Source organism: Fukomys damarensis, unplaced genomic scaffold (assembly GCF_012274545.1).
Source record: "Fukomys damarensis isolate Sample0158 unplaced genomic scaffold, DMR_v1.0_HiC HiC_scaffold_3, whole genome shotgun sequence".
Classification (NCBI taxonomy): domain Eukaryota; kingdom Metazoa; phylum Chordata; class Mammalia; order Rodentia; family Bathyergidae; genus Fukomys; species Fukomys damarensis.
The window spans coordinates 22,680,710-22,707,193 of record NW_022900915.1 but is presented as its reverse complement, the minus strand read 5'-3'; the positions used below and the strand labels follow the sequence as shown (position 1 = coordinate 22,707,193).

Sequence of the window (26,484 nt, the reverse complement as noted above, 5' to 3'; positions counted from 1 at the left end):
AAAGAAAGAAGACATCTGGGTAATGAGATCTAACCCAATATCAAGATGCAGAAAACCAAAGATTAACACTCAAAGTAAAATATTAAGATGATTACTAAAGCAACAGTACTTACATACAGGAAGTTCAGACTAGACCTTAAAGGTAAATTTGATTAAGCATCAATATACCAATATACTATTACAACTGGAGAAATCTTGAAACTCTATTAGTGTTACAAAAAAAAACCAACTAAAGAGCCAGGGATTTAGCTCAGTGGTTCGGTGGCCTGCCTTGCAAGCACAAGGACCCGAGTTCAATCGCCGGTACCAAAAAAATAAACCAAAACAAAACAAAAAAAACCAACTAAAGAAGAAAGCAATTATTAATTCCAACAAAACAAAATTTTGCAGATTGAAAAAAGGTAGGTACATGATTTTGAAATGTGAATATAGAACGTTTATTTAACAAAATGAAAATTACAACCAAATGAGAGGGTTAGTGACAGAGGATATGTAAGTCCACTAAATTCTTATATTCCATGGCTAGAAATCATCCATTTAAATAGATTAATTATAAAAATACAGAACATGATAGAAAAAAGGAGGAAGTCTAGTTAGATAAAGAGCCAGATTTAGCTCAGTGGTGCGGTGGCCTGCCTTGCAAGCACAAGGACCCGAGTTCAATCGCCGGTACCAAAAAAATAAACCAAAACAAAACAAAAAAAACCAACTAAAGAAGAAAGCAATTATTAATTCCAACAAAACAAAATTTTGCAGATTGAAAAAAGGTAGGTACATGATTTTGAAATGTGAATATAGAACGTTTATTTAACAAAATGAAAATTACAACCAAATGAGAGGGTTAGTGACAGAGGATATGTAAGTCCACTAAATTCTTATATTCCATGGCTAGAAATCATCCATTTAAATAGATTAATTATAAAAATACAGAACATGATAGAAAAAAGGAGGAAGTCTAGTTAGCCTAATTCCTAGCCTTGCCACTAATTAGTTTGTATTTAATAAAAGAGACCTTTTCATTTATCTTCATACCTCTCCTCAGGAACAAATTGTCTACATTGAGTAAGTAATCTTCACTTCTTTAACTGGGGCCACTCTGCCAGTCTGATCTAGCCAGTGACTTGGCCAATTGGCCAAACTCCAAAGTCAAGTTAACAATCCCATTTAGCTCTAATAAGCAACACTCTCCACTTAGGGTCTCTGAGTATAAGGTTAATATTTTTTTCTTCTGTCATTATTTGTCTTCTTTATCAATTTGACCACATTCTGAACAGTAAAAGACAGACCACTTGGGTAATGAATATCTAGTATGTCAGCAATGAACACTGAGACTAAGGAGTAACTGCAATTTTTGGAGGAGTCTTAGACATCATCGTGTGCAAAAGTAGGTAGAATCTCATGTTAAGACGTATAAATCACACTGCTACAGAGAAAAAAAGATATAAGCTGATTATATGACATGCTGACACTGACAAATACTTTTGATGACTTTATCTATAAGGAAATAACTTTTCAGAGGCAAGTGCCACATGGATAACCATACAAAGAAAAAGACCATGGGCATGGTGGCTGCAGAAACTACCAGCATGCATGGTCCAGACAGTAATGAAGAGTGCCTCAGAAGACAGGCAATTATTAATACTACTTAATATAAATGTCATTTAATACCACTGCAGAAACTAATGCTCTATTTTAGACAACATCACTGGACAAAATATGTAAGTTCTATCTGTACAAATTACCATTATCTCACCCATAAATATTCTAAGTTCCAGACTATGTAGGCACATAAAGTCGATCGTTATACCCAATGTATTCCCAAATTTGCTAAAATCCTTCAAATCTCTCATCTGTTAACAATCCAGAGAAAACATGCAGATGGCAACAAACAACCCTATTAAGATTAACCCTGCAATGGGCACAAAGCACAGGGATGTTCACCTGTAAGCCCAGAACACTGGGAGGCTGAGGCAGGACTGCAAAATGGAGCCCACCCTGGGCAATTTAGCTATTTAGCAATACCCTGTCTCAAAAACAAATTGTTCTCCTGGAGGGCTACTAGGGATGTAGCTCAATAATAGAGTACTTGCTTAACATATGAGAACCTGGGTTCAATCCCTTGGACTACCAAAAAAATAAAAATAAAGCATCCCTGTTAGCAAGCCCTAAATTGTCTTCCCTCTAAAGAAAAAATCACAGAAACAATGCAGCACACAAGTTTAAAAAAAAAAAAAAAAGAATTTTCTATCCAGAAAGAGAAAGTTACAGACACTGGATCTCTGATTCAAATGGAGAGATCTTGACAAGAGTCCCAGCATCCAACTGAAACATCAGAAAGTTGTTACAGTGGGACTAAAACACATGCCTAAGGCAGTGGTGGTGGCAAATCGATGGCACACTCTCTGCAGAAGGCGGTTTCTATCATTGAAAGGTTTGCCATCATTACCCAAAGCCTACTCCAAGCCAGCCAAGTTAGAGAGACTTAGAAACACCCTGGACTGGGGCCAGGGATTTAGCTCAGTGGTTCTGCAGCCCGCCTCACTAGCACAAGGTCCTGAGTTCGAACCCCTGTACCAAAAAAAAAAAAAAAAAAGAAAGAAAGAAATACCTTGGACTTTTCACAGACCTACCATAGGAAGGCGTAAAAAGATAAGGATAATCATCTAGTAATTGCAATGACTATAAAAAAAATCAATTTGTTTCTTAGTCTGACATGAGGAATTTGTAAGTCACTACTGTGTCCTAAAAAAATAAACAGCTGAACAAACTGAAAAATCAGCAACTCTCCCTATTCATCAGAGAAAGGGACACAGAGCAAACTGCTACCACAAAGCTGGAAAAAGAGAAATGAAAATATATAGAGAATTACAACTTACCAGAACAGAGACCTACTAATAGAAACAGCAGGAACTAGGGCTAGAATATGAAAAATTTAAACTGCAAATGAAGAATTCCTGGAGCTTCAGTATAGACAAGTCAGAGAGTTAAAAATGCCAGGGAAATCCAGTTTTGAAAGAGCCTCTATACTTTTATGAGTTTAATCTACAGAAACCCCACCAGATCCTTACAGAGAATAATCACTTCCTAGTAATGGCAGAAGAAAAGCAACCATTTTGAAATATGCTGAACTCTAGGTTCCTCTAACCATCCTACCCCACTGGGAGGAGAAAAAAATTAGAAATACAAGTGAAGTTAATAATCTGACTGTACAGACTCATCAAAATACTGAAACCTAATCATAGAACAACAGAATACTTCTTTCCCTCACACCTTACCAACACTTCACTAAAGATCCACTCACAAAAGTTCCGTTTCCCAATATCACATACACCTTTTAAGGAAAAACTTACAAGGCACATTAAAAGGCAAAAAATACAATTTAGGGAGATTGAAAAGCATCAGAGACAAGAGTCAACACCAGGAATTTTCTAAGACTATAATTAATATACTAAGACTTCTAACGCAAGGAGGTCATATGCAAGAACAAATGGCCAATATAACAGAGAAAGTAAAATTCTAAGAAAAAATCAAAAGAATGTTACAAATTTTAAAAAAACACTGCACCAAAAAGGAATGCCTTTAATTGGCTCATTAATAGACTACACAAGGCTAAGCAGCACCTGAGAATTTCACAACATAGTAATGGAAACTTCCAAAATTGACAAGCAAAGAGAAAAAAAGACTTAAAAAAAAAAACATAGTAACCAATAACCACTCATCAACTCCATAAAACCAAGAAAAAAAGAAAGGAACAAAGTAATATTTGAAGGACTTATGATTGAGAATTTCCCAAATTAATCTGATGCAAGATTTCAAAACAGTAGAAAATCAAATATAAAGTAAAAATCCTGAAAGATGCCAGATGATAAAACACCTTACAAATAAAAATTATATGACTTCTCAGAAATTGTGTAAGCAAGACAATAGAGTAAAATATTTAAAGTTTGGAATCAAAATAAAACACCAATCTAAAATTTTTTAACCTAGGAAATTATCTTTCAGAATTGAAAGATAAAGACAATCAAAACTTGAGAAAAATTATTGCTGTTAAACATAACTTAGGAGAAATGATAAAAGAAGGGTTTTTTTTTAGAAATTGGCTAAGATCAAGTGTAGAAATTAGGAAAATTATAATAGATTAGAACCTAGATCTACAAAAAGAACAATGGAGAAAGAATAATAACAGTGAAATAAAAACTCTTGTCCTATTCTAAATTGAGCTAACAAGGTATGACTGCTTGAAATAACAGCAATAACATGTTAGTGTGTGTAGGCATGTGCCCATTTATATACAAAGGCCATTAATAATAATGATGGGAAGGAAAAAATAGGAAGAATTTGGAACATTTTCTTATTACATGATGTTTGCGCTACCCGTGAAGCAATATGGTCTTAACTGAAAATGTATTTGGATTAGCTGTAAGCAATATATCTGAATTCTAGTGTAACTATGAAAACGTTAGTAAAAAAAATACTGTATGGTTGACATACTTGAAGAGGGGAGAAAACAGAAAACGGCATTATAATTAATTAAATTAATTAAAACCACAAAAGAGCAGAAAAAGTATGGAACACAAAAATGGAATTAAAGAACAACAAATAGAAAATATGAACAGATATGGTAGATATTAATGCAACCATATCAGTAATTATTTTAAATGTCAGTGGGGTAAATATACCAACTAAAGATTGTCAGAATGAATTTAAAAAAAACATGATCAAACTATATATTACAAAAAATTAATCATAAATATAAAGTAATATATAGATTAAAAGTAAATGAAGGAAGAAGTTACATCACGCTAACACTAATCAAAAGAAAGCAGGAGAAGCCATAGCAATTTCAGAAAGGACAGACTTCATAGCAAAGAACGTCTGCAAAAATAAAAAAGAACACTATAGTGATAAAAGGGTAAACACTCCAAAAAGACACAGGAATCTTTAGTGTATGTATACCTAACAAAAGATTTAGAATACATGAGGCAAAAAAAATGAACCACAAGGATAGATGAATTCACTATACTAGCTAGAGACTTTCACTATATGATCCAGCAATCATGTTCCTTAGTATTTCTCCAAAGTTTGAAAATTATGTCCACACCAAATCCTACACACAGAAGCTTATTGCAACTTTATTCACAACTGCCCAAACTTGGAAGCAACCAAACTGTCCTTCAGTAGTTGAAAGGATAAACTATGGCACAAACAGATGATGGAACATTATCCAGTGCTTTAAAAAAGTACACTATGAAAGACAGAGAGGAAATGTAAATGCATATTACTAAGTGAAAGAATCCAATCTGAAAAGACTACATATTGTGCAATTCCAGCTAGAATCAGAAATATTCTAGAAAAGTTAAAATGATGAAAAAAAACTTAAAGATGAGTGGTTGCCAGAGGTTAGATGGGAGTATGAAATGAAAAGGCATAGCACCAAGGACTTTAAAGACAGTGAATATTCTCTGTATGATACTATAATGGTAGATACAAACTGAAAGAAAAATTGTATGGTATCTGCTCTCAGACAACAATGAAGTTAAACTAGAAATCAACTGTGTATTTGTTGAAACCCATAGGACATGCCCCACTCGCAGATAAATAGGGACTTTGGGAATAATGATGTTTAATGAACACATATGAACAATAATAAATAAAGTGCTCTGGTGAAGGATGCTGGGAGGAATTCCTAATCATTTAATCATGTATGTGTGGAAACAGGAAATAAATAGGAAATCTAGACCGCTCTGTCAATTTTGCTATGAATGTAAAACTTCTCTAAATTGAGTTTTCTGTAAAAATTCATCTATAAAAATCATGCAGCAAATAAAATATTTTAAATAAAATTAATCCAAAATGCTTTGAACAGGCAGAAAAACTTTCCAGTAAAACTATAAATTAAGGTAAAAGTACTTAAAATCAACCCTCCAGAATTGTAAAAATTACAATTATTAACTTAAAAATTATAATAACCAGACAAACAGCAGGTTTCTAGGCAAGAAAAGTTATCAGGGATAAAGAGAGACACACATAATGAAAAAAGGGATAATATCTCAATAACCCTTAACATTATGTGCCTAATAACAAAGTAACAGCATATGTGAAACAAAAACTGACTAAACGACAATAAAAAATAGATAAATTTATATATTATAGTTAGAAATATTGATATCTATCAGGGACAGATTTAGAAGGCTACAAGCATAGTTGAACTCCAACACCACTAACAATCACCTGGATATAATGGACATCTACAGACTACATGCCTTATTCAACATCAGAATACACATTGTCCTCAAGCTCACATAGAACACTCACCTAGATGTATTCTTAACAAATTGAAAGAGAAATTGTACAGTATTTGCTCTCAGGTAACAATGGAGTTAAACTAGAAATCAGTAACAGAGTATTAGAAAGTCCCAAAATATTTAGAAATTACACAACATACTTCTATATAAGTTAAAGAAAACTCAGAAATTTTAAAAATATTTTCAACTAAGCTAAAATGAAAGTACATGTCAAAATGTATGGAATGAAGCAAAAGTAGCATTCAAAGGGAAGTTTGTATTTTGTGGTGTTATAATAAATGGAAATGTTTGGATTTCATTCAAGCTGTTCAAGCACAAATACAACTAATTTTTGTATCCTGGCACTCTACTGAAATGCTTATTATTTTAAATAGTTTATGAATTATGGTTTACTATATATAAAAAGTATATCTGCAAAAAAATTATTCTACTCTTCTAATTTGAAAGTACTTTATATCTGTCAAATACTCTGGTTTGAAATTCTAGCACAATGTAGAATAGAAGAATTAAAAGCATGTGTTTGCTGTCTTCTGACCTTAAGGGGAAACTTCGCAATTTTTCACAACTATCATGTACGGGTTTGTCACATGTGGTTCTTATTATGGTTAAAGTATCACTAGATTTCTTGTTTGCTGGGTATTTTTATCATGAAATGGTGATTTTTCCAAATAATTCTTCTCTGGCAATTAAGATGTTTATGTTGGTTTTTCTGTTACTGTGGCATGACATTGATTAGTTTTTGTGTACTGAATCATGCTTACATTCCTGGGATGAGCTGCATTTGGTTATGATGTATTATCTTTTTAATATGCTGCCAAATTCAATTTGTTAGCACTTTTTTGACAAATTTTGCAGAACTATTAAAGAAATCGGTCTATAGTTGGTTTTCTTTGCTTTTGTAATGTCTTCAGGTTTTCAGGATGAAGATAACGAAGGTTACATGGAATAAGTAGGAAGAGTTGCCTTTAGCTTTTTGGAAGAATGAGGATTAGTGTTAATTCTTCTTTAAATATTTGTTAAAAACTTGTTAGTGCAGGTATTTGATGCTTGCCTTTTCTTTCCTGGGAGGATTTTTAAATAAACTAATTCTAACCTCTTACTTTTTATAAATCTACTCAGATTTTCTAATTCCTGTGTCATTTTTTATAGTTTTTGTATTTTTAGAAATCTGTCCATTTCACCTAGGCTGTCCCATTTGTTGGTATGTAGTTACTCAGTTTTCTAATGTAATCCTTTTTATTTCTGCAGTCAGGAGTAACATCCACTCTCATTTATGATTTAGTAATTTGAGCCTTTTCTCTTCCCCCAGCCCCTTAGAGTTAGTCTAGTTAAAAGTTTATCAGTTTCTTTTTTAATCTTTTCAAAGAGCCTAATATTGATTTGTTTTTTCTCTACAGTTTTGGTCTCTATTTTATCTCTGCTGTGGTCATTATTATTTCATTTATTTTACTAGCTTTGAGTTTAGTTTGCTCTTCATTCTCTAGTTCCAAGTAGTACTTAGGTTACTGATTTGCAATCTTCCTTTTTACCATATGCTTTCACAGCAACAAAGTGCCTTCTGAATGCTGCTTTTGCTGTATCCCACAATATTGGTACATAATGCTTTCATTTTCACTCATCTCAAGATAATTTTTAAATTTCCTTATGATTTCTTTTATGAATTATCAGTTGTGGAAGAGTATGTTGCTCAATTCCAACACATTATTATAATTTCTAGTTTCCTGCTATTATTCTCCAGATTCATTTTATCATGGTGAGAGCAGATATTTTACATGATTTCAGTTTTACATATACTAAAAATATATGGTCTATTCATAAGAATGATCCATTCACACTTGAGAATATGTATTTTGATGTTCAACAACATATATTTCATGTGTCAATTAGGTGTACTTGTTTTATTGTTTTGTTCAAGTTGTTTGTTCTGGGCCAGGGAGGTAGCTCAGCAGCACAGCTCCTGCCTAGCAAGCATGAGGCCCTGAGTTCAATTCCCAGTACCAAAAAAAAAAAAAAATTCTCCTTATTCATCTTCTGTCTGGTTGTTCTACTATTGAAAGTGAATTACTAAAGACTACAACTATTAAGTAGAACTCTCTTCCTTCAAATCTTTCAGTTTTTGCTACATATAGAAAGATTCTGTTGTTAGATGAATTTATGTTGTATCTTTCTGATGGACTATTGTATCTTCCTGATGGATTGAATTGTTCTTGCAGTACTGAGGATTGAACTCAGGACCTTGCGCTTGCAAGGCAGGCAAGGCACCAATGAGCTAAATCCCTAGCTTATGATGCATTGAATTTTAACAACACATAATAACTTTCATTGTCCCTCATGAATTTTTTTAATTTAAAATTTATTTTCTCAATAAAATTGCCACTCCAGTTCTATTTTGGTTTCTATTTACATGGAATATATTTTCCACCCTCCCTTGTACTTGCAATCTCTGTGGGATTACCTTTGTCAGACTTTTTTTTTTTTGCATTCATACAGGTTTGGGCAACTGTCTAGTATTTTTTTACTTCAACCTCAAGTACTCACCTTAGCATTTCTTGTATGGTAGTTCTATTGCTAAAAAGCTGTCCTAGCTTTTTCTTATCTGGAGATTTCTTAATGTCAATTTCACTCTTGGACAATTATTTTGACAGATACAAAATTACTCTTTGACTTTTTCTTTTGGCACTTTAAATATGCCAACCCACTGCTTTCTGTCTTCTCTGATTTCTGATGAGAAATCAATTGTAAATTTTATTCAGAAGCACTTGTTTTTGAGGAGTCATTTATCTAGTACTGCTTTCAAGATGCTCTTTGTCACTGGATTTCAACAATGAAACTATATGTGTGTTAGGACAGAACTCTTTGAAATTATCTAGCTTGAGTTTATTGAGCTTTTTGTATATAAAGACTTGTGTGCTTCATCAAATTTAGGAAGTTTTGGACTTTACATCTTTTAAGAATATTTTTCTGCACCTTTTTCTCCTTCTGGGATTACTATAATATGAAAGGTGTTCAGTCACAAGTACTTTAAGCTATCTCTTTCCGATCTGCTTTATTCTCTTCTCTCTGATTCTCAGATTACAACTTCAGATGTCTTTACCACCTTCAGGTTTACTGATGCTTTAGTCTATAAACATCTACTGCTAAATCCCTCTATTTTTTTTATTTTAGTAGTTGTACTTTTTGGTTCCAGCAGTTCTACTTGGTTCTTTTTGTATCTCTATGAGCTTTCTCTTTTTGTCAAATATCATTTCTTGATTTCCTTTAGTTATTTGCCCATGATCTCCTTTAGCTCTTTGAGCATATTTAAGATGTTTAAGATAAATGATCTAAAACACTATGGAATAAATCCAATGCCTAGGCTTCCTCAAAATGGGTTGTCAGTACTACCCTCCTTTTTGTGAGCTATATTTGCTTCTTTGCATGCTTCAGACTTTCTGAAAAATCTAATATGAGAATATTAAAAACCAATGTGGTACGTTAGAAAATTAGATTTTCCCCTCCTTCCCAGAGTTTGCTGTTTTTGGTTATAGAAGGGGTAGCTTGTATTGAACAAGTGTTTTTCTTCTCACAATGCCCAAATGACTTACTAGCACATAATTTATACAGAATGGATTTTCATATATGCACGTAATATATTTGAATCATATCCACCTCCCCATTGTCTTCCCTTGCCTTCCTTCCCTCAACTCCTTCCTGTTTCTCTAATAGTCTCCCTTCATATTGAAGTCTTTTTTCTTCTTTTTCTAGATTCCACACATGGGGGGAAAAATAAGATACTTATCTTTCTCACACACATACACATACACACACACACACACATTTTCTTTAACCATCTATCCAATGATAAGCACGTAGGTTGATCTAAAACTTAGAAATTCTGAATAGTAAATCAACCAATAACAAATGCTAGCAGGGTTACGGGGAGAAAGGAACCCTTCTCCATTGTTGCTGGGAGTGCACACTGGTGCAACCACTGTGGAAATCAATATGGTGATACCTCAAAAAACTAGGATTAGAGGTTCCATTTGACCCAGCTATCCTTCTGCTGGGTATCTTCCCCCAAAAATTAAAAGAATCATATCACAGCAATATATGCACATCCTTATTTACAGCAGCACAGTTTGTAATAGCTAAAACTTGGAAACAGCCCAATTGCCCAACAACTGGAGACTGGATAAAGATGTGGTTTTTCTATAAAATGGAGTACTACACAGCCATAAAGAATGAGAAACTAGAGTCATTTATAGGAAAATGGATTCATATTGAGGCCATACTCTTAAGTGAAATAAATAGGACACACACATGTAAATACTAGTTTCTCTGGTGTGAAAAACTAAATATGTAAAATAAGGTTCAAATAGTATAGTTGACAATGTGAAATAGGAAAAAAGGACTAAGGGAGTAGGGGAAGTGGGAATGGTAAGGGAAAAGAAAGAAGGGGAAAAAAGTATGAAAACAGAAAAAAAATGGAAACAAAGTGTTTGTAAACAGGGAGGGGTGGAGGGGGTGGAGAGGGCAGAGGTATGGGGAAAAAATAAGAATCAAGATACAACATGTAAAAGTACAAGATCCTAGTGATGAATGTAACTGTACTGTATACCTTAAAAGTTTCAATAAACTCAATGAGAAAAAAAAGAAATTGTGAATAGTGGCACAATAAAGGTGAGTATGTAGGTATCTCATACCAGAGTAGTGTAGCTGGGTCATATGGTAGTTCTGTTTTTGATCTGGAGAATCTCTAGACTGACTTCCACAGTGGTCATGCTAATTTACAATACCATCAACGATGTATAAGGGTTACATTTCCCCTACATCCTGGCCAGTATTTTTTTTTTTTTTGATAGTCATTCTGACTGAGATGAAATTGAATCTCGAGGTCATTTGATTTGTATTTCCATGTTGAAGATTCATATCCTTCTCAGCCATTTGTAACTCTTCAAGAAGTTCTGTTCATTTGCCCATCTATTGATTGGATTACTTGTTCTTTTGGTGTTAAATTTTTTGAGTTCTTTATAGTAGTCTGGATATTAATCCTGTCAGAAAAATAATTGACAAAAAATTTTTTACTGTTATGTAGGCTGTCTTTTCATTGTTATTTCCTTTACTGTGCAGAAGCTTTTTAATTCGATACAAACCCATTTGCCAATTCTTGCTTTTATTTCTAAACTACTGAAGTCCTCTTTAAGAAGTCATTGTCTATACCTGTATCTTGAAGAGTTTACCCTATATTTTCATCTGGTAGTTTCAAAGCTTCAGTTCTTCCATTAAGTTCTTTGATCCATGTTGGAGGGTGAGAGTCAGGGATCTAATTTCAATCTTCTATATATAGATATTGATTTTTCTCAGAACAATTTGTTAAAGAGTCAGTATTTTGAAAGAGATTTATACCAAAAGCTTAAAAACAAACTATAACTAAACATTTTGCTTATTCTTTCTAAGTAGCTCTGTGTCAGGTCTACATCATCTATGGCCTTGGCCTTGAATTACCCACAATAAAGATGGGTATGGGATATAGTTTTATTATTTCTACCAGAATACTATCTCTCACATAGTGATTCATAATTTATTCATTTGGTGTTTTGGGGGGCATTTTTGGTATCGGGGATTGAACTCAGGACATTGCACTTGTGAGGTAGGTGGTGGACCCACGGAGCTAAATCCCTGGCCCAGATTCATAATTTAGAAACCATAAAAATCTGAAGTAAACATCTAAATCACAAACTATAAAGTATTATACATTCTAGGGAAGGAAGATTTACATTAGTTTCGAAGCTGTAAAATGTATGTTTAACTGACACACTAAGTACTACTCTTTAAAGAATATTCTAATTTCCATCTACTTCAAACATAAGTATGCTTTTATTCATTTTCACAAGGAATACAAGGAACTACAAGGAATATTCTCAGAAGTCTGCCTAAACTGGTACCCACTGATGTATAAAGATTTAAATATGTAACACATTTAATCCAGTTCTTAATGATAAACCTTTAAAAATGTTTCACCATAAAATATAATTTGTTGAAAATTTCTATCAAAATAAGCAAAACCATGCTACATTCATAAAATGTATATTTCCTCATAAATGATTAATTTGCTTTACTATACTTTAAGCACTTCACAAAACACTGTGCTCATGAATCATCCTATAGAAAGCAAAAACAGAGAAGGAAAGTTATTAAAATAAATGACTATAACAGACAATTTGCCTCTATAATGAAATAAGCTCCCTCACAAATTGGTAATTTTATGAATATATAAATTGAAATGACAAACTCAGTAGTCATTAGGACAGAATTAGGACATTATCCCAAATTTCTTGTAATACTGAGCTGTCAGATCTTCACTGGTTTGGTGAAGATGCCATTTCTAAAGGAAGGAAGGTGCATCAAAAACAATGTATGTATAAATCTATTTTCAACATAATTATTGCACAAATATAGGTAAATACCACTTTTTAATTGATTTTAAGCTCTTCAATCTGGACCTCCACCTTATGTCTTAAAATATTCAAATATTTTAAACCACCTAAATAAGTCATCTAGTAACATAATGGAAAAATTGAAAATTAAGCTTTAAAGCCCTACCCAAAACTACTGACCTCTCAAACTGCAAACTGTTACTTACTGCAAATTTTTGCACTAAATCTCTTTTTAAAAGCTAAAACTGCTGGTCACAGAAGCTGATGCACTCACTACAAAACACTCTAGTTCACAAACTCTAGTAAATATTCATTGGTACATAAAAAGATGACTCTTTTTAGTTGTTAAGCATTATTTTTAATACAACTTTTTAAAGTGTTGCTCCAAAAGTTTGAATTACTGAATAAAATCATTGTTCAAAATTTACCTGTTTGAGTCCTTCATCAGTAAGTTTGTCCTGGTTGCCTACATGTACTTTCTGAAGTAAAGGGCAGTGAGAGGCAACGGCAATAATAGAGGTGTCAGAAAGCTGTTTACACCTGTAGGCTGTATACCTAAGAAGTCCAGGACACTTAAATGCTAGAACACATACGCCAGTATCAGACATACTGCGACAATCAGAAATGTTGATTTCTATTATATTCTGACTTCTTGATGCAATTTTTTCCAATAATTCATCAGTGACCTATGAGAGAAAAAGAGGCGATAAATATAAACTGGAGCCAAAAGTAGAAAATTACACTGCAAATTAAATTTTCCCCTATAATATTCATTAGATCATAGCATGAAAACATGATAAGAAAAACCTTCATATTAAAGTATAACAAGAACTGTGGCATGGTTGAATGAATGAATGTGTGTGTGTGTGTGTGTGTGTGTGTGTGTGTATACATACATACACACATTTGCTCTTTGTCCTCTAGTTTCTGACAGAGCTTCTAAAACTCTTGGAATTTCCTGTCTTTTGTTATTTATAGTAAGTCCCTGGACCACACACGAATTGGTAGGAACTAGCTGATTCAGAGGCTGCCCCTAGATACTGCTTCCGGATGGGGGTTGGCTACCATAAGAACTAATCAGGTGATTAAAGGATGCTGTCCCTCCAGAGAGGGCTGGAGATTAGGTTATAAAAACTCAACAAGGATATTCAAATGGCCTGTTGGTAAACACATCCAAGTGCCAGTAAGGTGGCATATCCCATACCTTACCCTGTGACACTTTTCCATTTGGCTGGTCCTCAGTTGCATCCACTATAATAAACCAGTAAATGTAAGTATTTTCCTGAGTTCAATAAATATTTATAGCTACTTACAGAACCTGAGGTTCTCACTGGAGGAACTCCTGAATTTGCAGCTCTTTGATCAGAGGGGTACATGGCTTCAGAGATTTGCAAGACATCTAAAGTGGAAGCATTCTGGTAAGACCCTTAACTTGTGAGGAATGTGCTAACCTTGGCAAATAGTGTTAGAAAGGAACTAAACTGGACACTCAGGTGATGTAGAATTGGCTATTAGTGTAAAACAAACAACACATGTGGTGTCAGAAGCAATGTGAGAAAATACCAAGGAAAAATATATGTATTAATTTTCATTAAAAGCCTAAAAATCTATCCTTTTGGGGAAAAAACACTTTAATTAAATGTTCAAACTTAACAAAAATTTACCACAAACAAAACTATATTGAGATTTTAAATGTACGCTTTTCTACTTTTAGCCCAGCAAGTAATGTACATCAGTCTTGATGTATGAATACTGATTTTTATACATATCAGATAACACTACAGTACACAAATGTCAATTGTTTCACTACTACCAGACTATTAACACGTATGGAATTCCTAGCCTAGAAGATATATTATTTTGTATTTCAAAACACCAAAAACTATATAGAAATGTCCACGTCAAAAAAGATATTCAGAACATAAGTAATCTTAAAATTCACCTGGTAATATATTTGCAGACATCTGGATTTTTTTTAAAAGTCACTTCTCTACAATTTCCCTAAGCAATCATTGCACTTCAAAGGGAAACAGAGTTAATATTATTCAAGTCCTTGAGGTAAAAATAACAGAGAAGAAAAATTCACATGAAATTTAAAATGTAGAAAGAAAAACAAAATGGGGATTTGAGCAACAGTGGGAACAAGAGCCAAAAATGAAACTTATGCTTTGCTGGAAACAGCATTAATGCAACAGCTCCCTAAAAGAATAGAAGTCTGATATACCTCTCCACTTATTTTTTAATTTTTTCATCTGCAGACCCTATTACCAGCAGAGGAGACATATTCTTAGTGTGATTTCTTAGTAAATAGTTTAGATAACCAAGAGTCATGAATTAAAGATCCAATGGATTACTTCACATTTTTTCCACTCTATTCACAACTGATTTCTCATTCTCTCTGAACACAAATTTCATGAATTCAAGAAATAACTAATTCTGTAACTTTTTTTTTTGGTACCGGGGAGAGAACTCAGGTCCTTGCACTTGTGAAGCAGGTGGAAGAACAACTGAGCTAAACTCCCTGCCCTGTAACTGTTTTAAACCATTACCAACAAGGTAGAAAACAAAAATTAAACAACATAGATAAATGCTCAGGAACACATCTATTCAAAATGTGGCCATCACACAGAAACTACCAATGTTTTATTAGAGCTGACATATACTAATTTGTAAGAGCCTACAATGTTTACTTCTTTCCAAATCTAAATCTAAATTAAATAGCATATGTATAGCTTGAAATTATTTATGGTAAAATTATTTATACCATAGAAATTGGCAAATATTAAAAATCAGAACCTTCTTTTGGAAGCTGGTTGTTAAATATCTACCAGCATATCACAGTAATATTCCAAAGAGGAATTTAGAGCAGATTTATTACTCTATTAAAATCCTGTTCTTACTGGATATTTTTATGTATTTCTAATGCCAAATACTATCCAATTTTAAAGTATAAATCCAAAAAGTTCTAACAAACTGTTAACAGTAAGTTTCAGAGGTCTATCAACATGAATAAATAAAATGTGGTATAAATACACAATGGAATATCTGGCCATAAAGAATAAAAGCAGGTCATTTAAAAAAATGATGACGTTTGAATCCATGTTAAATAAAACAGGGCAGACACAAAAAGTTAAATACTGCACACTCTTATGTGAGAAACCTAAAATATAAATAAATAAAGCGAAAAATTAAGGAGAGATAGTATGAAACCAAAAGACAGATGTTTTGGAGAAGTGAAATGAAGGGAGGGAGGAGGAGAAACACAAAGAGAGGCAAAGGAATTAAAAACTATCCAGATGCATTATATACATGTACCAATTCCCCAGAACAAAGATAACTATTACATGTTGAAACACACACTAATAAAAACACACTAACTTCCATAGTTTTCCTCATTTATATTGCCATATAAACGTATTGAACAGCGGTGTAATAAGGATGAGAAAATCTGCAAAAGGAAAGCTTTTCAAAAGAGAATATTTCAGTAACTTTTATTTTTTCATCCTTGAAACACTGAAATAGGATCAATTCATGGTGTTGCTCAGAGCATCAAATGAGTAACTATGTATAATGCCCTTAGAGAAGTCAGTTGGCATCATTTTCTACTATTAATCTAATACAACCTCCCCCTAAAAAAGGAAATGTTTACTAATTTTTAAAAGTCAATGGAAAAAGGGGGAAGACATAAAGGAATAAGATAATCATTAAAAAGACACAAAACTGTACATTAGTATTTGAAGTACCTGAAACAACATGGAAGAGATTCTTGAAAAGGAATGAGCTTTTTTTTTAATTGAGTAGGAAAAAATTGAGTATTCCATACCTGTTGACGACTACTAAGATCCAGCTGCTTCCAAAACTGGAAATCTAAACAAAGGTCACGCCAGTACTTGCAAACCAATGATGCAGAAAGGCAACGTTCATCCAGGGATAAATTGGAAAATATCTGAAAATAAAGGAACCATATATGGTCTAAAAGGCACAGAAAAGGGCTTTTATTAGTTAGAAAAATTAACTGCTTAAAACAGAAAATCATCTTGTATACAAGTGGCAACAGAAAAGAGCAAAGAACAGGAGCTAAGAATGTGGACGGGAGGAGAGAACAAAGGGATACCAGCATGTATGCATGTGTCCATGCATTTGCTTGTATTAAAAAACAAATAATACGAAAAGCACTTTACCTCTGATACCTTTTTCCAGAAATCCATAACCCCCAATCTAATTCTGAGAAAAACATACAAACCAAATGTGGGACACTCTACGAAATACCTGATCATCAATATTTATCAAATATTCAGCTATGAAAAACAAGAAAAGACTGAGGAACTACCATAGTCCAGAGGAGATTAAGACAAAATGACAATTAACGCAGTGCTGAATCAGATCCTGGGAGAGAAAAGGACATTAAAGAAAAAACTAATAAATTCCAAATAAAGCTAGAGTTCAATTAACAATAATACACCAATGTTTCCTTCATAGTTCTGGCAAATGTACCATAGTAATGTAAGATAATAAAATTCAGGAGAGCAACCTGGGTGAAGAGTACAGTAATACCTTGGTTATTAAACTAAATTCTTTCCAAATTCTTGTTCAAACACCGAAAAGTTCAAGAAATGAACATATTTTTCCCATAAGAAATTGGATCTAAGGCCCCAAAATTAAATTTATACATTCATTTTTTCCAGAACTTTAATAAATTTCACAATGAATTATTTCTTTAAATGTATTGTGGTTTTGAGTTTTTCTCTTAGCTTTATTGCTAGTATCACTAACTTTTTGTAAACATGGTTATGATAGTCACGCAAATAACGCAGAAAGAAAAGCACAAGGACAAATGTCTTAATGTACTAACACAAGCACTATATGTTGTCTGGGTGAGGGCTGCCTAGACTGCCTAGCCCCTTTGTGTCCTCGGTGAGAGGTGACATGTGACTCACTCTCAGCCTGTACAGTTTTTTTCAAGTCAGATTTTCAGTTGACTATCGAGCAAAGTTAGGAACACTGAACAGATTTTTTCGAACGGAAAGTTCAAGTTTGGAGTCTTTGGACAAATAAGATATAAGGTATCACTGTATGGAGAACTCTACAGTATCTTTGCACTTTACCTAATAGGGCCATTGTGAGGATGAGAATGTAGATAAAGTTTGTCAACAGTGTCTGAAACTGAGTAGGAATAAGTAGGACATAAACAATTTCTATCACAATTATGAGCTGAAATGACTTATCTCTGTACAATTGGAAGATGCAGATATCTAATCTAGAATATCTATTATGTTTAAATATTGAGTCTTGGGAAAACAACCGCCTGCCCTTTCTAAACACTGGTTTTTCTCCCAAAGGATCCAATGAGAAGAATATGCATAGAAATCACATAGTAAATGTACCTCCAACACCAGCAAACATGCAGTAAGCCTATTACAGCCTTTTATTTGCACTTCTTACAAGTGAAATCTCTGGATACCATACTAAAAGCAATTACCTCAAAACTCTAAAAAAGTTAATAATGGATGGACTACAGAACAAAAATCTGGAAAATGATTAAAAAAAAAAAACCCAGAAATGAGTGTCCGCGGTTTGGAAGTCTGTCTGTTCATTTGTCTGTTTCTTCATTTATCTCCTAGTTTGGAACTGAGGGTAGATCCCTTGTAAAACTGCACAGAAGGCACAACAAACAAAAATTCAGAGAAAAGGCCACCTTTCTGGACAAAGGACCAGAAAAATGCACCTATGCAAGACACAGAATGTGAGAAGAGTCTTCACTTTTTGTTTTCTTCCCTCTCCCTTTTTTCTTTCTAGCTTTCATATCCTAAATGCTGTCTCAGTAGCGGAACTACAATGTGGCAGCTGTGCAGGAACTTTAACTCCCAAAAGTAAACCTATAGGTCTGGCCAAAAGAACAAGGAAATGGAACTCTGTGTTCCAAAGAATGTGTAAGGACTCCTCATTAGTTTTTTTCTGACCCTCTCACCAAGAAAGCAGCCTTAGTCACAGAAAACTACATAGCAGCAAAGGTAGCTGTGTATCCCTGACAAAAATTCCACCTTTCAAGACAGAAAATAAAATTTTACTGGCATACAGCCCTGCACACCCCTTTTGGCTTGTCTGTGTGCCAATAAAACTTTACTTACAAAAACCGGCAGCAGGGCCATGGATTTAGCTCAGTGGTTTGCTGCCTGCCTGCAAAGCACAAGGACCTGAGTTTGATCCCCAATACCTAAGAAGTTATAAATTCCTTCTAAACGGCACTTTAGCTGCATCTTGATATATATACTATTCAGGTCAAAATATTTTCTAACTTTTCTGGTGATGTCTTCCTTGATAAATAGGTTATTAAAAGTGTTAGATGACATTAGCAAACAACATAAAAAAATACCATATATCTGTTCTTTCACAAAAACAGCTTAAATTGACAAAAAGTGTCATGATAAACTATATTAAAGCTTTAGAGCTAAGAAAAGGTTTATAGAAACCAGCAAAATATTTAATCAAGAAAAAGGCAACTAAGTTTCAACACATTAGAAAAATCTATCAAATGACTGCTAAATTATGTACAAGGACCAAATATTACAAAATTAGCTCACAGAAGTCACTAGCAAACAGCAGAAACCAAGAGCAGCAATAACAAATCCTAGGAAGAAGAATATGATTTCCAGAATTTCATATATATATATAATATATACTATAATATTCACAATAACCAGTTTAAAGCATAAATAAAATAAAATGCATAATAAAATATATTCAGTAAAATTATTTATATGTATATATGTATATGTTTATATGCTAGGTATGCAAAGATCAACAAAGCATGGCCTATTCATAAGAATAAAAGAATTTAATAGAAATTCCCTATGAGGAAGCCCAGATATTGGACTTACCTGACAAAGACAATAAAGCAACAATTAAGTTATGCTCAAAGAGATAAAGGAAACCATGCACAAAAAAATAGTGAAGGACTGGGGGGTGAAGCTCAATGGTATGCATGGGTTCAATCCCCAAAACCACAAGGAAAAAAGAAAAAAACCGAAAAGAAAGTCATGAAAACCAAACAGATATAGAGATGGTTCATCAAATAGAAAATGTAAATAAAAAGCACAAATTATGGAAACAATCCAAATAAAATTCTGAAATTGAATTATACAATTACTAAATTCATTATAGAGATTCAATACAAGACAATACAAGCAGAAGTCTTAAGAAAGCTAAGATGGTCTATGTATATTGGCAACCACTACATTTGGCAAATAAGAAATTTTTCTATATAGTACTATGGATTGAACCCAGTGCTATACTACACTGTTCTACATCCCCAGGCCTTTCGATTTTTTCAGCTAGGATCTTGCAAATTACAGAATCCAGGCCTGGAATTGCAACAGCCTCCCAAATGAGATCATCAAATTGAAGAGAGGGAAACATCCTGGCCTAGCCAATTTTTAAATCTGCCTTGTTATTGATACTTGCTTTCTGCTAGACACTCTCAGCCCTCTCCCAACCACCACCTACCCTCCTACATATATGTGCATAGTTTTTACAATAAACCAGGATATGGAAAGTTTATCCCTTACTGTTCTCATTTCCAGAGTCTGCCTAATTGATTTATGCCTAGTTTCCCACTCTTTCCATTATTACTAGAATCCCAAGACTAGCAAATATGTGCTTTGACTTTGTATATTTCCTTCCATGTTCACCACTTTCAGTTGAAATATACAGATTTTTATTCACTGCCACAAATTGAGTCAGTCCTTTGGCAGCAAAGCTAGCTTTCCAAACTACAGATCTTGCCACAGTGCTGGCACAAGAGGTTACAGCAGAGGCCTCATGCAAAAATGCCATGGACTTCCATTACAGTATTTTTACCTAAAACTAAAAAAGTTCTTCTAAGAATAAATGCTTTCCAATTTTTTTGTCTACCTTGGTTAATTTCTAGGATTATTAATTTCTTAATAATTTCAGCAATTTTGCCAGTTTATACTTGCCTTCTGTGGAAAGGACAAACTAAATTCTTCATGGAGCCATTGCTCTAAATCCCTCTCTTATGGATATTTTTATACTCATTCTTATTTTATATGGGAAAATAAGGCTTTGGGAGACTAGATCATTTGTTTAAAGGATTATATAGTCTAAAGGACTAATTTATCCCTCAGCAAATAATATACAAAACATCATCACTGTAACTGAGGGGCACCTTGTATGGCTAGTCCTTTCTCTGGATGTCTTCTGGAAACATTTTCTTTTTTGTAAAAGTAAGAGGACTATTACAATACACACATCATTGACTAAATTCACATGGATCTAGAATAGTTTCATTCATTCAAGAGAAAAGAAATTCAAAAAGGTGATAAGTATAAAATAGGATCTATGGCCAAAGATTAAACTACTTTTTTAGACCCTATTATGCTAATGTGAAATGCTTCCATATTTGCCTCCACTTACCTTCTTTCCTTTCTCTATCATGTATATAACCAGGTATCTCAAGTTGACAAAAGAAAGGCTCAAGGCTATCCTTTGATAGCTACTCATTGCAAGGCACCAAAAATGACAAAATTCTTGAATGTGAAGTAAAGAGATGAGATCAAGCATGGTCAGGACCAACAGATAAATTGACAAAGAAAATGCAGTATATACGCATAATGGAGTACTATTTAGCCATAAGGAAGAATACAGTCTTGTCATTTGTAGGGAAATAAATGGATGTGGAAACCATCATGTTGAGTGAAATAAGCCAGGTTCAGACAAATATCTCATTTTCTCTCTAATGTGTGTAAACTAAGATGGCAATAAAGTAAAAAGGAGACTATAATGACAAAAAGGAATAAGAGGGAGGGGGAAAGGGTGAGTAATAAGTGGGATCAATATACGCAAAATACATGCACTGAAACCCCTTCAAAAGCTGTAAAACTAGGGGGGAGGGCAGGGAAAATGCGGTGGGACAGTGAAAATGATCAAAGTATGCTATGTGCACCTACGAATCTACTAAAACAAAGTTCATCAATTTGTGTGACCAATAAAAAAGTGAAAAAAAAATGCAAAGTAAACAAATCTCACTTTTTGCTAGGTTAAGTTAATCAAACCCACTTGACATCCTTCATCCTGTGAATTTGACTTCCTAAAGAAACTCCATTTCAATATCAATTAAAACCATCATTGCAACTCCAAAGAAATCCCTTCCAAGGGTAATTTGGTAAATGGAACCTTAAATAAAGCATTCATCAAACAGTATATATGATGTAATTCCTCCCACTCACTAATAATCTACACTTAAAGCTTTATTTTGTTTTTGTTTTTTTTTATTTTTTGGTTTTTTTGGGTGGCGGGGATTGAACTCGGGTCCTTGTGCTTGCAAGGCAGGCCTCCAAACCGCTGAGCTAAATCCCCGGCCCTACACTTAAAGTTTTAAAAAGATTATTTTTCTCTTTGATTTTCATTTCCACAGTCATTTGTTTCTGCTTTCATATGTAGAAAAAAAAAGAGATCAGATACTTAAGTTTTCCTTCAAAGCACAATTCTCTCATAAAACTGCCTGACCACTGAAGCAACTGTTGGTTATAAATCTATAAAATAAATATTTAATATCTACTGACAATATCAGGGGTAAATGCTTGTAAAGTGGTTTTCTAATGGTAGTGATAGATTTTAGGTCCCCCCATCCCTACCTAGTTTACTTTGGAAAGAAACAGATCTGCTGACAGAGCAAGATAATTTAAACATAAAGCACAAAAAAGACTCTATTACTTAAATATAGATTCCAATATGCCAAATTACTGAAATAGGAATTAGGTTAAAAAAAAAAACAGTTGCATAGTGGTTGAGCCATATGACAATATAATTGTGATTTCAATAGGCAGAGGTGCTTAAAGTTACAAAAGCAACAAGTAGCAAAAGCAAGCGCTTCCTAATTTGATCCAAAACAATCCAGTTACCAAAGACTAACAGGTGTAAGTACCTAAGAAAAATGCTACTCCCAGAGCTGACCTTTGAAGAGCCATTCTCTGCATCTCAAATTTCTATATTTAAAGACCACACTCAACCCTATAGGCCCAATTATAAAATTAACTGCATACTCAGTGGTCTAGAAGTTGTCTGGCATAAACCCCACACAATTCAAAAATCATCTGCATAAAATCCCTAAGAGAGTATTTAGGGCCTCTTAAACAATATTTTGAAAAGCATTCTAAACTTGGAAACCCTGAGCTGAGTTCCAGGCTAAGGTATGCCATTTACTATAATGCCTCAAGGGAAGCAAATTCACTTCATCACCCCATCTCTTTACGCATTAAAAGGGAAGAGGAAAGACCAAATGATCTCAAAAATCTCTTCCTGTTCCGAAGATACATAATTATGATTTCTAATAAGTCTTACTACATATTTTAAGAACTCATTTTTTTAGACAGCTCTATTAGAAAAAACTTTCTAAAATTCCAAACGCTCTTCAACACTAAAATTCCACTTCTTGAAATATACCCTAGAAAAATAAAATCATGCATGCATAGAAAATATAAGTACTGTTTTTTGGTTTTTTGTTTCTTTTGGTACCGGGGATCGAACTCAGGACCTTGCACTTGCAAGGCAAACACAGTGCACCTGAGTGAGCTAAATCCCCAGCCCTAAGCATTGTTCTTAATATCAAAAAACAAAACAAAACAAAAAAACAGGAAACATCCCTTGAGAACTAAAATATGGTATAATACTGTAAATTCCTAAGCAGCAGTTACAAAGAATGAAAAAACTAAATGCTCACTAATAAAAAGCTCCAAACCATATTGCTAACAAGAAAGTTATAGCACATTATAGTATATTTTGAAACTATGAAGCTTTACATAGCACTTTTTTCAATGACAGAAATTTTCTATATCATTACAGTCCAGGTCAGTAGCCATTAATCACATGTGAATATAGATTTCTGAAATGTGACTATTAAAACTGTAAAACTGAATTTCAAATTTTACTTAATTCTTGTTTAAATTTAAATATATGTAGCTAGTGCCTACTGTACTGGACAGCACAGGTCTAGAAAAACAATATAAATTGTTAATAGCAGTTCCCTCTAGAGTGGAAATGGAAGGGAAGGAAGGGGTGAAGCAACGCAAACTTTGGCTTTAACGTCATTATTTGGATGTTTTAAAGTAAGAAATATTTACTATTTATATAAAAAGAAAAGAAAAGCAACCCTGATGCTATCAGGCCAAAATTAATTTACAAAGCCAGGAAAAAGTACCCGGAAAAAATTAAGCAATTAAGTATGTGGCAATTTTCCCCAAAATCTCTCTTTCAATCACATTTCCTCGTATTTTTCTCAAAACTTCTTCCTCTGGCCCCTCATTTTTAACAGCGATAGCAATTTGCTAATTCATAAGAAACAGCAGTACAATTATGAAGGTTACTGAATCATTAGCAGGGGTAGTGAGGCATACTTTCCAAGAACATTTTCCAATGTGGGTGAGGGATCTGTGTTTCCCTGTGCAACAACCCTGGTAAAACTGGGGAAAAAATTGTCACAGCTCCCTAAAACTTGTCTTCTCCAAGCCAAACAATCTCCAATCCTGATCAAAAGCAGTCAGATTTCCACCATCGCATGGCTCTAGCGTGGCTCAATGAGTGGAGTAACTTATTCAAGAATTTTCTCTTACTAATGTGGCATATTCACCCAGTCTCACCCAGATTCTGAACACCTGATTTATTCATTCATCCATTAATATTTATTTACTGAATGATGCTATACAGCAAGGAATACAATATCTAGGCATAGCACCTCTGCCCTGCAAAAATTCTACTTGGGTTGGCAGACATTTGACAAGACTCTATTTCAACTCATCTCAGACAGTTCAACTCAGTTCATACTAAACACCACTAGCATCATGAGATGTAAAGAATATTCATTCAAGTTTCTAATGGGTGAAATGGGAATCTACATAATATGCCCAATAATCCAACATAACAGGGCAAGTCCATGGGCAATTCCTACACGTGTTCCATCCACCAGGTTGGCAACAATCCACAACAAAAATGCAAAAAAGAACAATGTAGTAAACAGAATAAATTTATTCTATAGAGTTTCCCTTTATCATGAGATTATGTCCCTTTTTTGATATTAAAATGTTCTCTACATAGGTAGTGGCTTAGGTTGAAATAAGTACCTGATTTTCATTTGGTTTGTTTTTAAACAGTCTTATCTGACATATAAAAATTCAGTACTGAAAACTCTATACCAAATATCTATTGATATTTTATTTGTCCATGTCATTCAGTGATTTTTAAGAACTTAAAGTTCCCTCTGGCCTAATGTGCATTGTACACACAGAGTAAGCAATTACTCTATCAACAGATGCACCTCCATAACAGTTAATTCACTACATTTTGACTCTGGAAATACACGCTTTCCTACTCTTTCGCTGTATTATTCACAAGAACATTCATATGAACAACAAATTCAACCATAACACAGAATTGAAATGTGCAAAAAGTCTAATCAAAAAAAGTGTATTGGTGTCAGACAACTGTACTTCATGGCAGTTACTTCAATAACAACAAAAGTAGCTAAGTTCTTAACAAGTTTATTTCTGGCTAATCTTAAATATCAATATAAATAGGTTTACAGATTTAGAAAGCTCCAGAAAGGAAGAGATGAGAGTGAAAAGAAAATAAGAAAAAAAGAGTATTTAAAATCGTCACTAGCATTGACAAAAAATTAGCGATCTAAAGTGACATAAAGTTCCTCTTCTCCACTCACGCCTCTTCCTCAAAAATACTACTATCCTGGAAATCTGCTTTCTTGTAAGGGTAAAAACGTAGGAAAGCACTACAGCATACCATAAACAAATGGGGTTTTTAAGTCAAGCTAGTTTAAATGCCCTAGTTCAAAACTCAGATCTGCCCTTTCTGTGAGTGACCTTGTACAAATCATTCAACAGCTTCAAGCACCACTAGACTGTTAACTTCACAGGAGCAAAGACCACTTCTGCCTGACTCACTACTATATGCTTTCTGGCCCAAAGCACTAAAAATCAGTTTCTTCCTTGTATAAAATAAGGATGAACACTATTTGTCTAGAAGCATGAACTGGGAGATGTGTATATAAAACTCTGGCATGGTGACCGATCTTGGTAAATACTCAGTTTAAGTTGTTACCAACCAGCAGCTATCCAACCTGAAAGTACTGTTTGAGGACTTTCGAATATATTAATATGTAAAGCCTTTACTCACCAAATATACACTGCACAAGTTACTCTTTCTCTATAAATATACGTGTCTATATTTCACAGAAAACCTACAAAGAGTTTATAAACCAATGGGTTAGGAATCTAATGACAGATGAACCCTGAATTGTAGGTAACCGACTTAAGCTACGAAAAGGCACTAGGTAGACTCCCAAGTTTTCCTACTTCTAACTAGGCCATGATCACAAGCATTCCTGGCTTGGCAATCTCCCCTTTGGACGTCCCCCGGCTGTCAGGGACCCCCTCCCCTGCGCAGAAGGGGAGGAGAGAGAAAACCTAGGAGGCGGGGGCCTGGGTTAGAGAAAAGGGAACCTCCCCGCGCCTCTCGCCCAGACCCACCTTAAGCAGGATGGACGGCGGCAGCTGGTTGATGTTTGGGGTTTCGGGGGGCGGCTCCCGGTGACAGTCGCAAGGGTTTTCTGGGGGCTCCTGACCGATCGTGTCGCCGCATTCAGGCTGCTGCTGGGCGGACGAGGGGGCGGTGCCCCCGGTTCGGACAGCGTCCCCGTCGGCCTCGATGGGGGCGCTTTCGGAAGGTGGGGACGAGGG

General features: G+C 34.2%; 1 protein-coding gene across 1 annotated transcript in view; it reads right to left on the bottom strand.

Annotated features, from left to right (window-relative positions):
* Positions 1-26,484, bottom strand: part of Fbxl17 (F-box and leucine rich repeat protein 17) — a gene marked incomplete at its 5' end in the record, with an annotated part of 484,676 nt that extends 458,192 nt beyond the window's left edge. The window contains 3 exons of the mRNA XM_010608693.3: positions 13,150-13,407; positions 16,545-16,667; positions 26,275-26,484. Coding sequence (XP_010606995.1) covers positions 13,150-13,407; positions 16,545-16,667; positions 26,275-26,484 — 591 coding nt within the window. The remainder of the gene's footprint in view (positions 1-13,149; positions 13,408-16,544; positions 16,668-26,274) is intronic.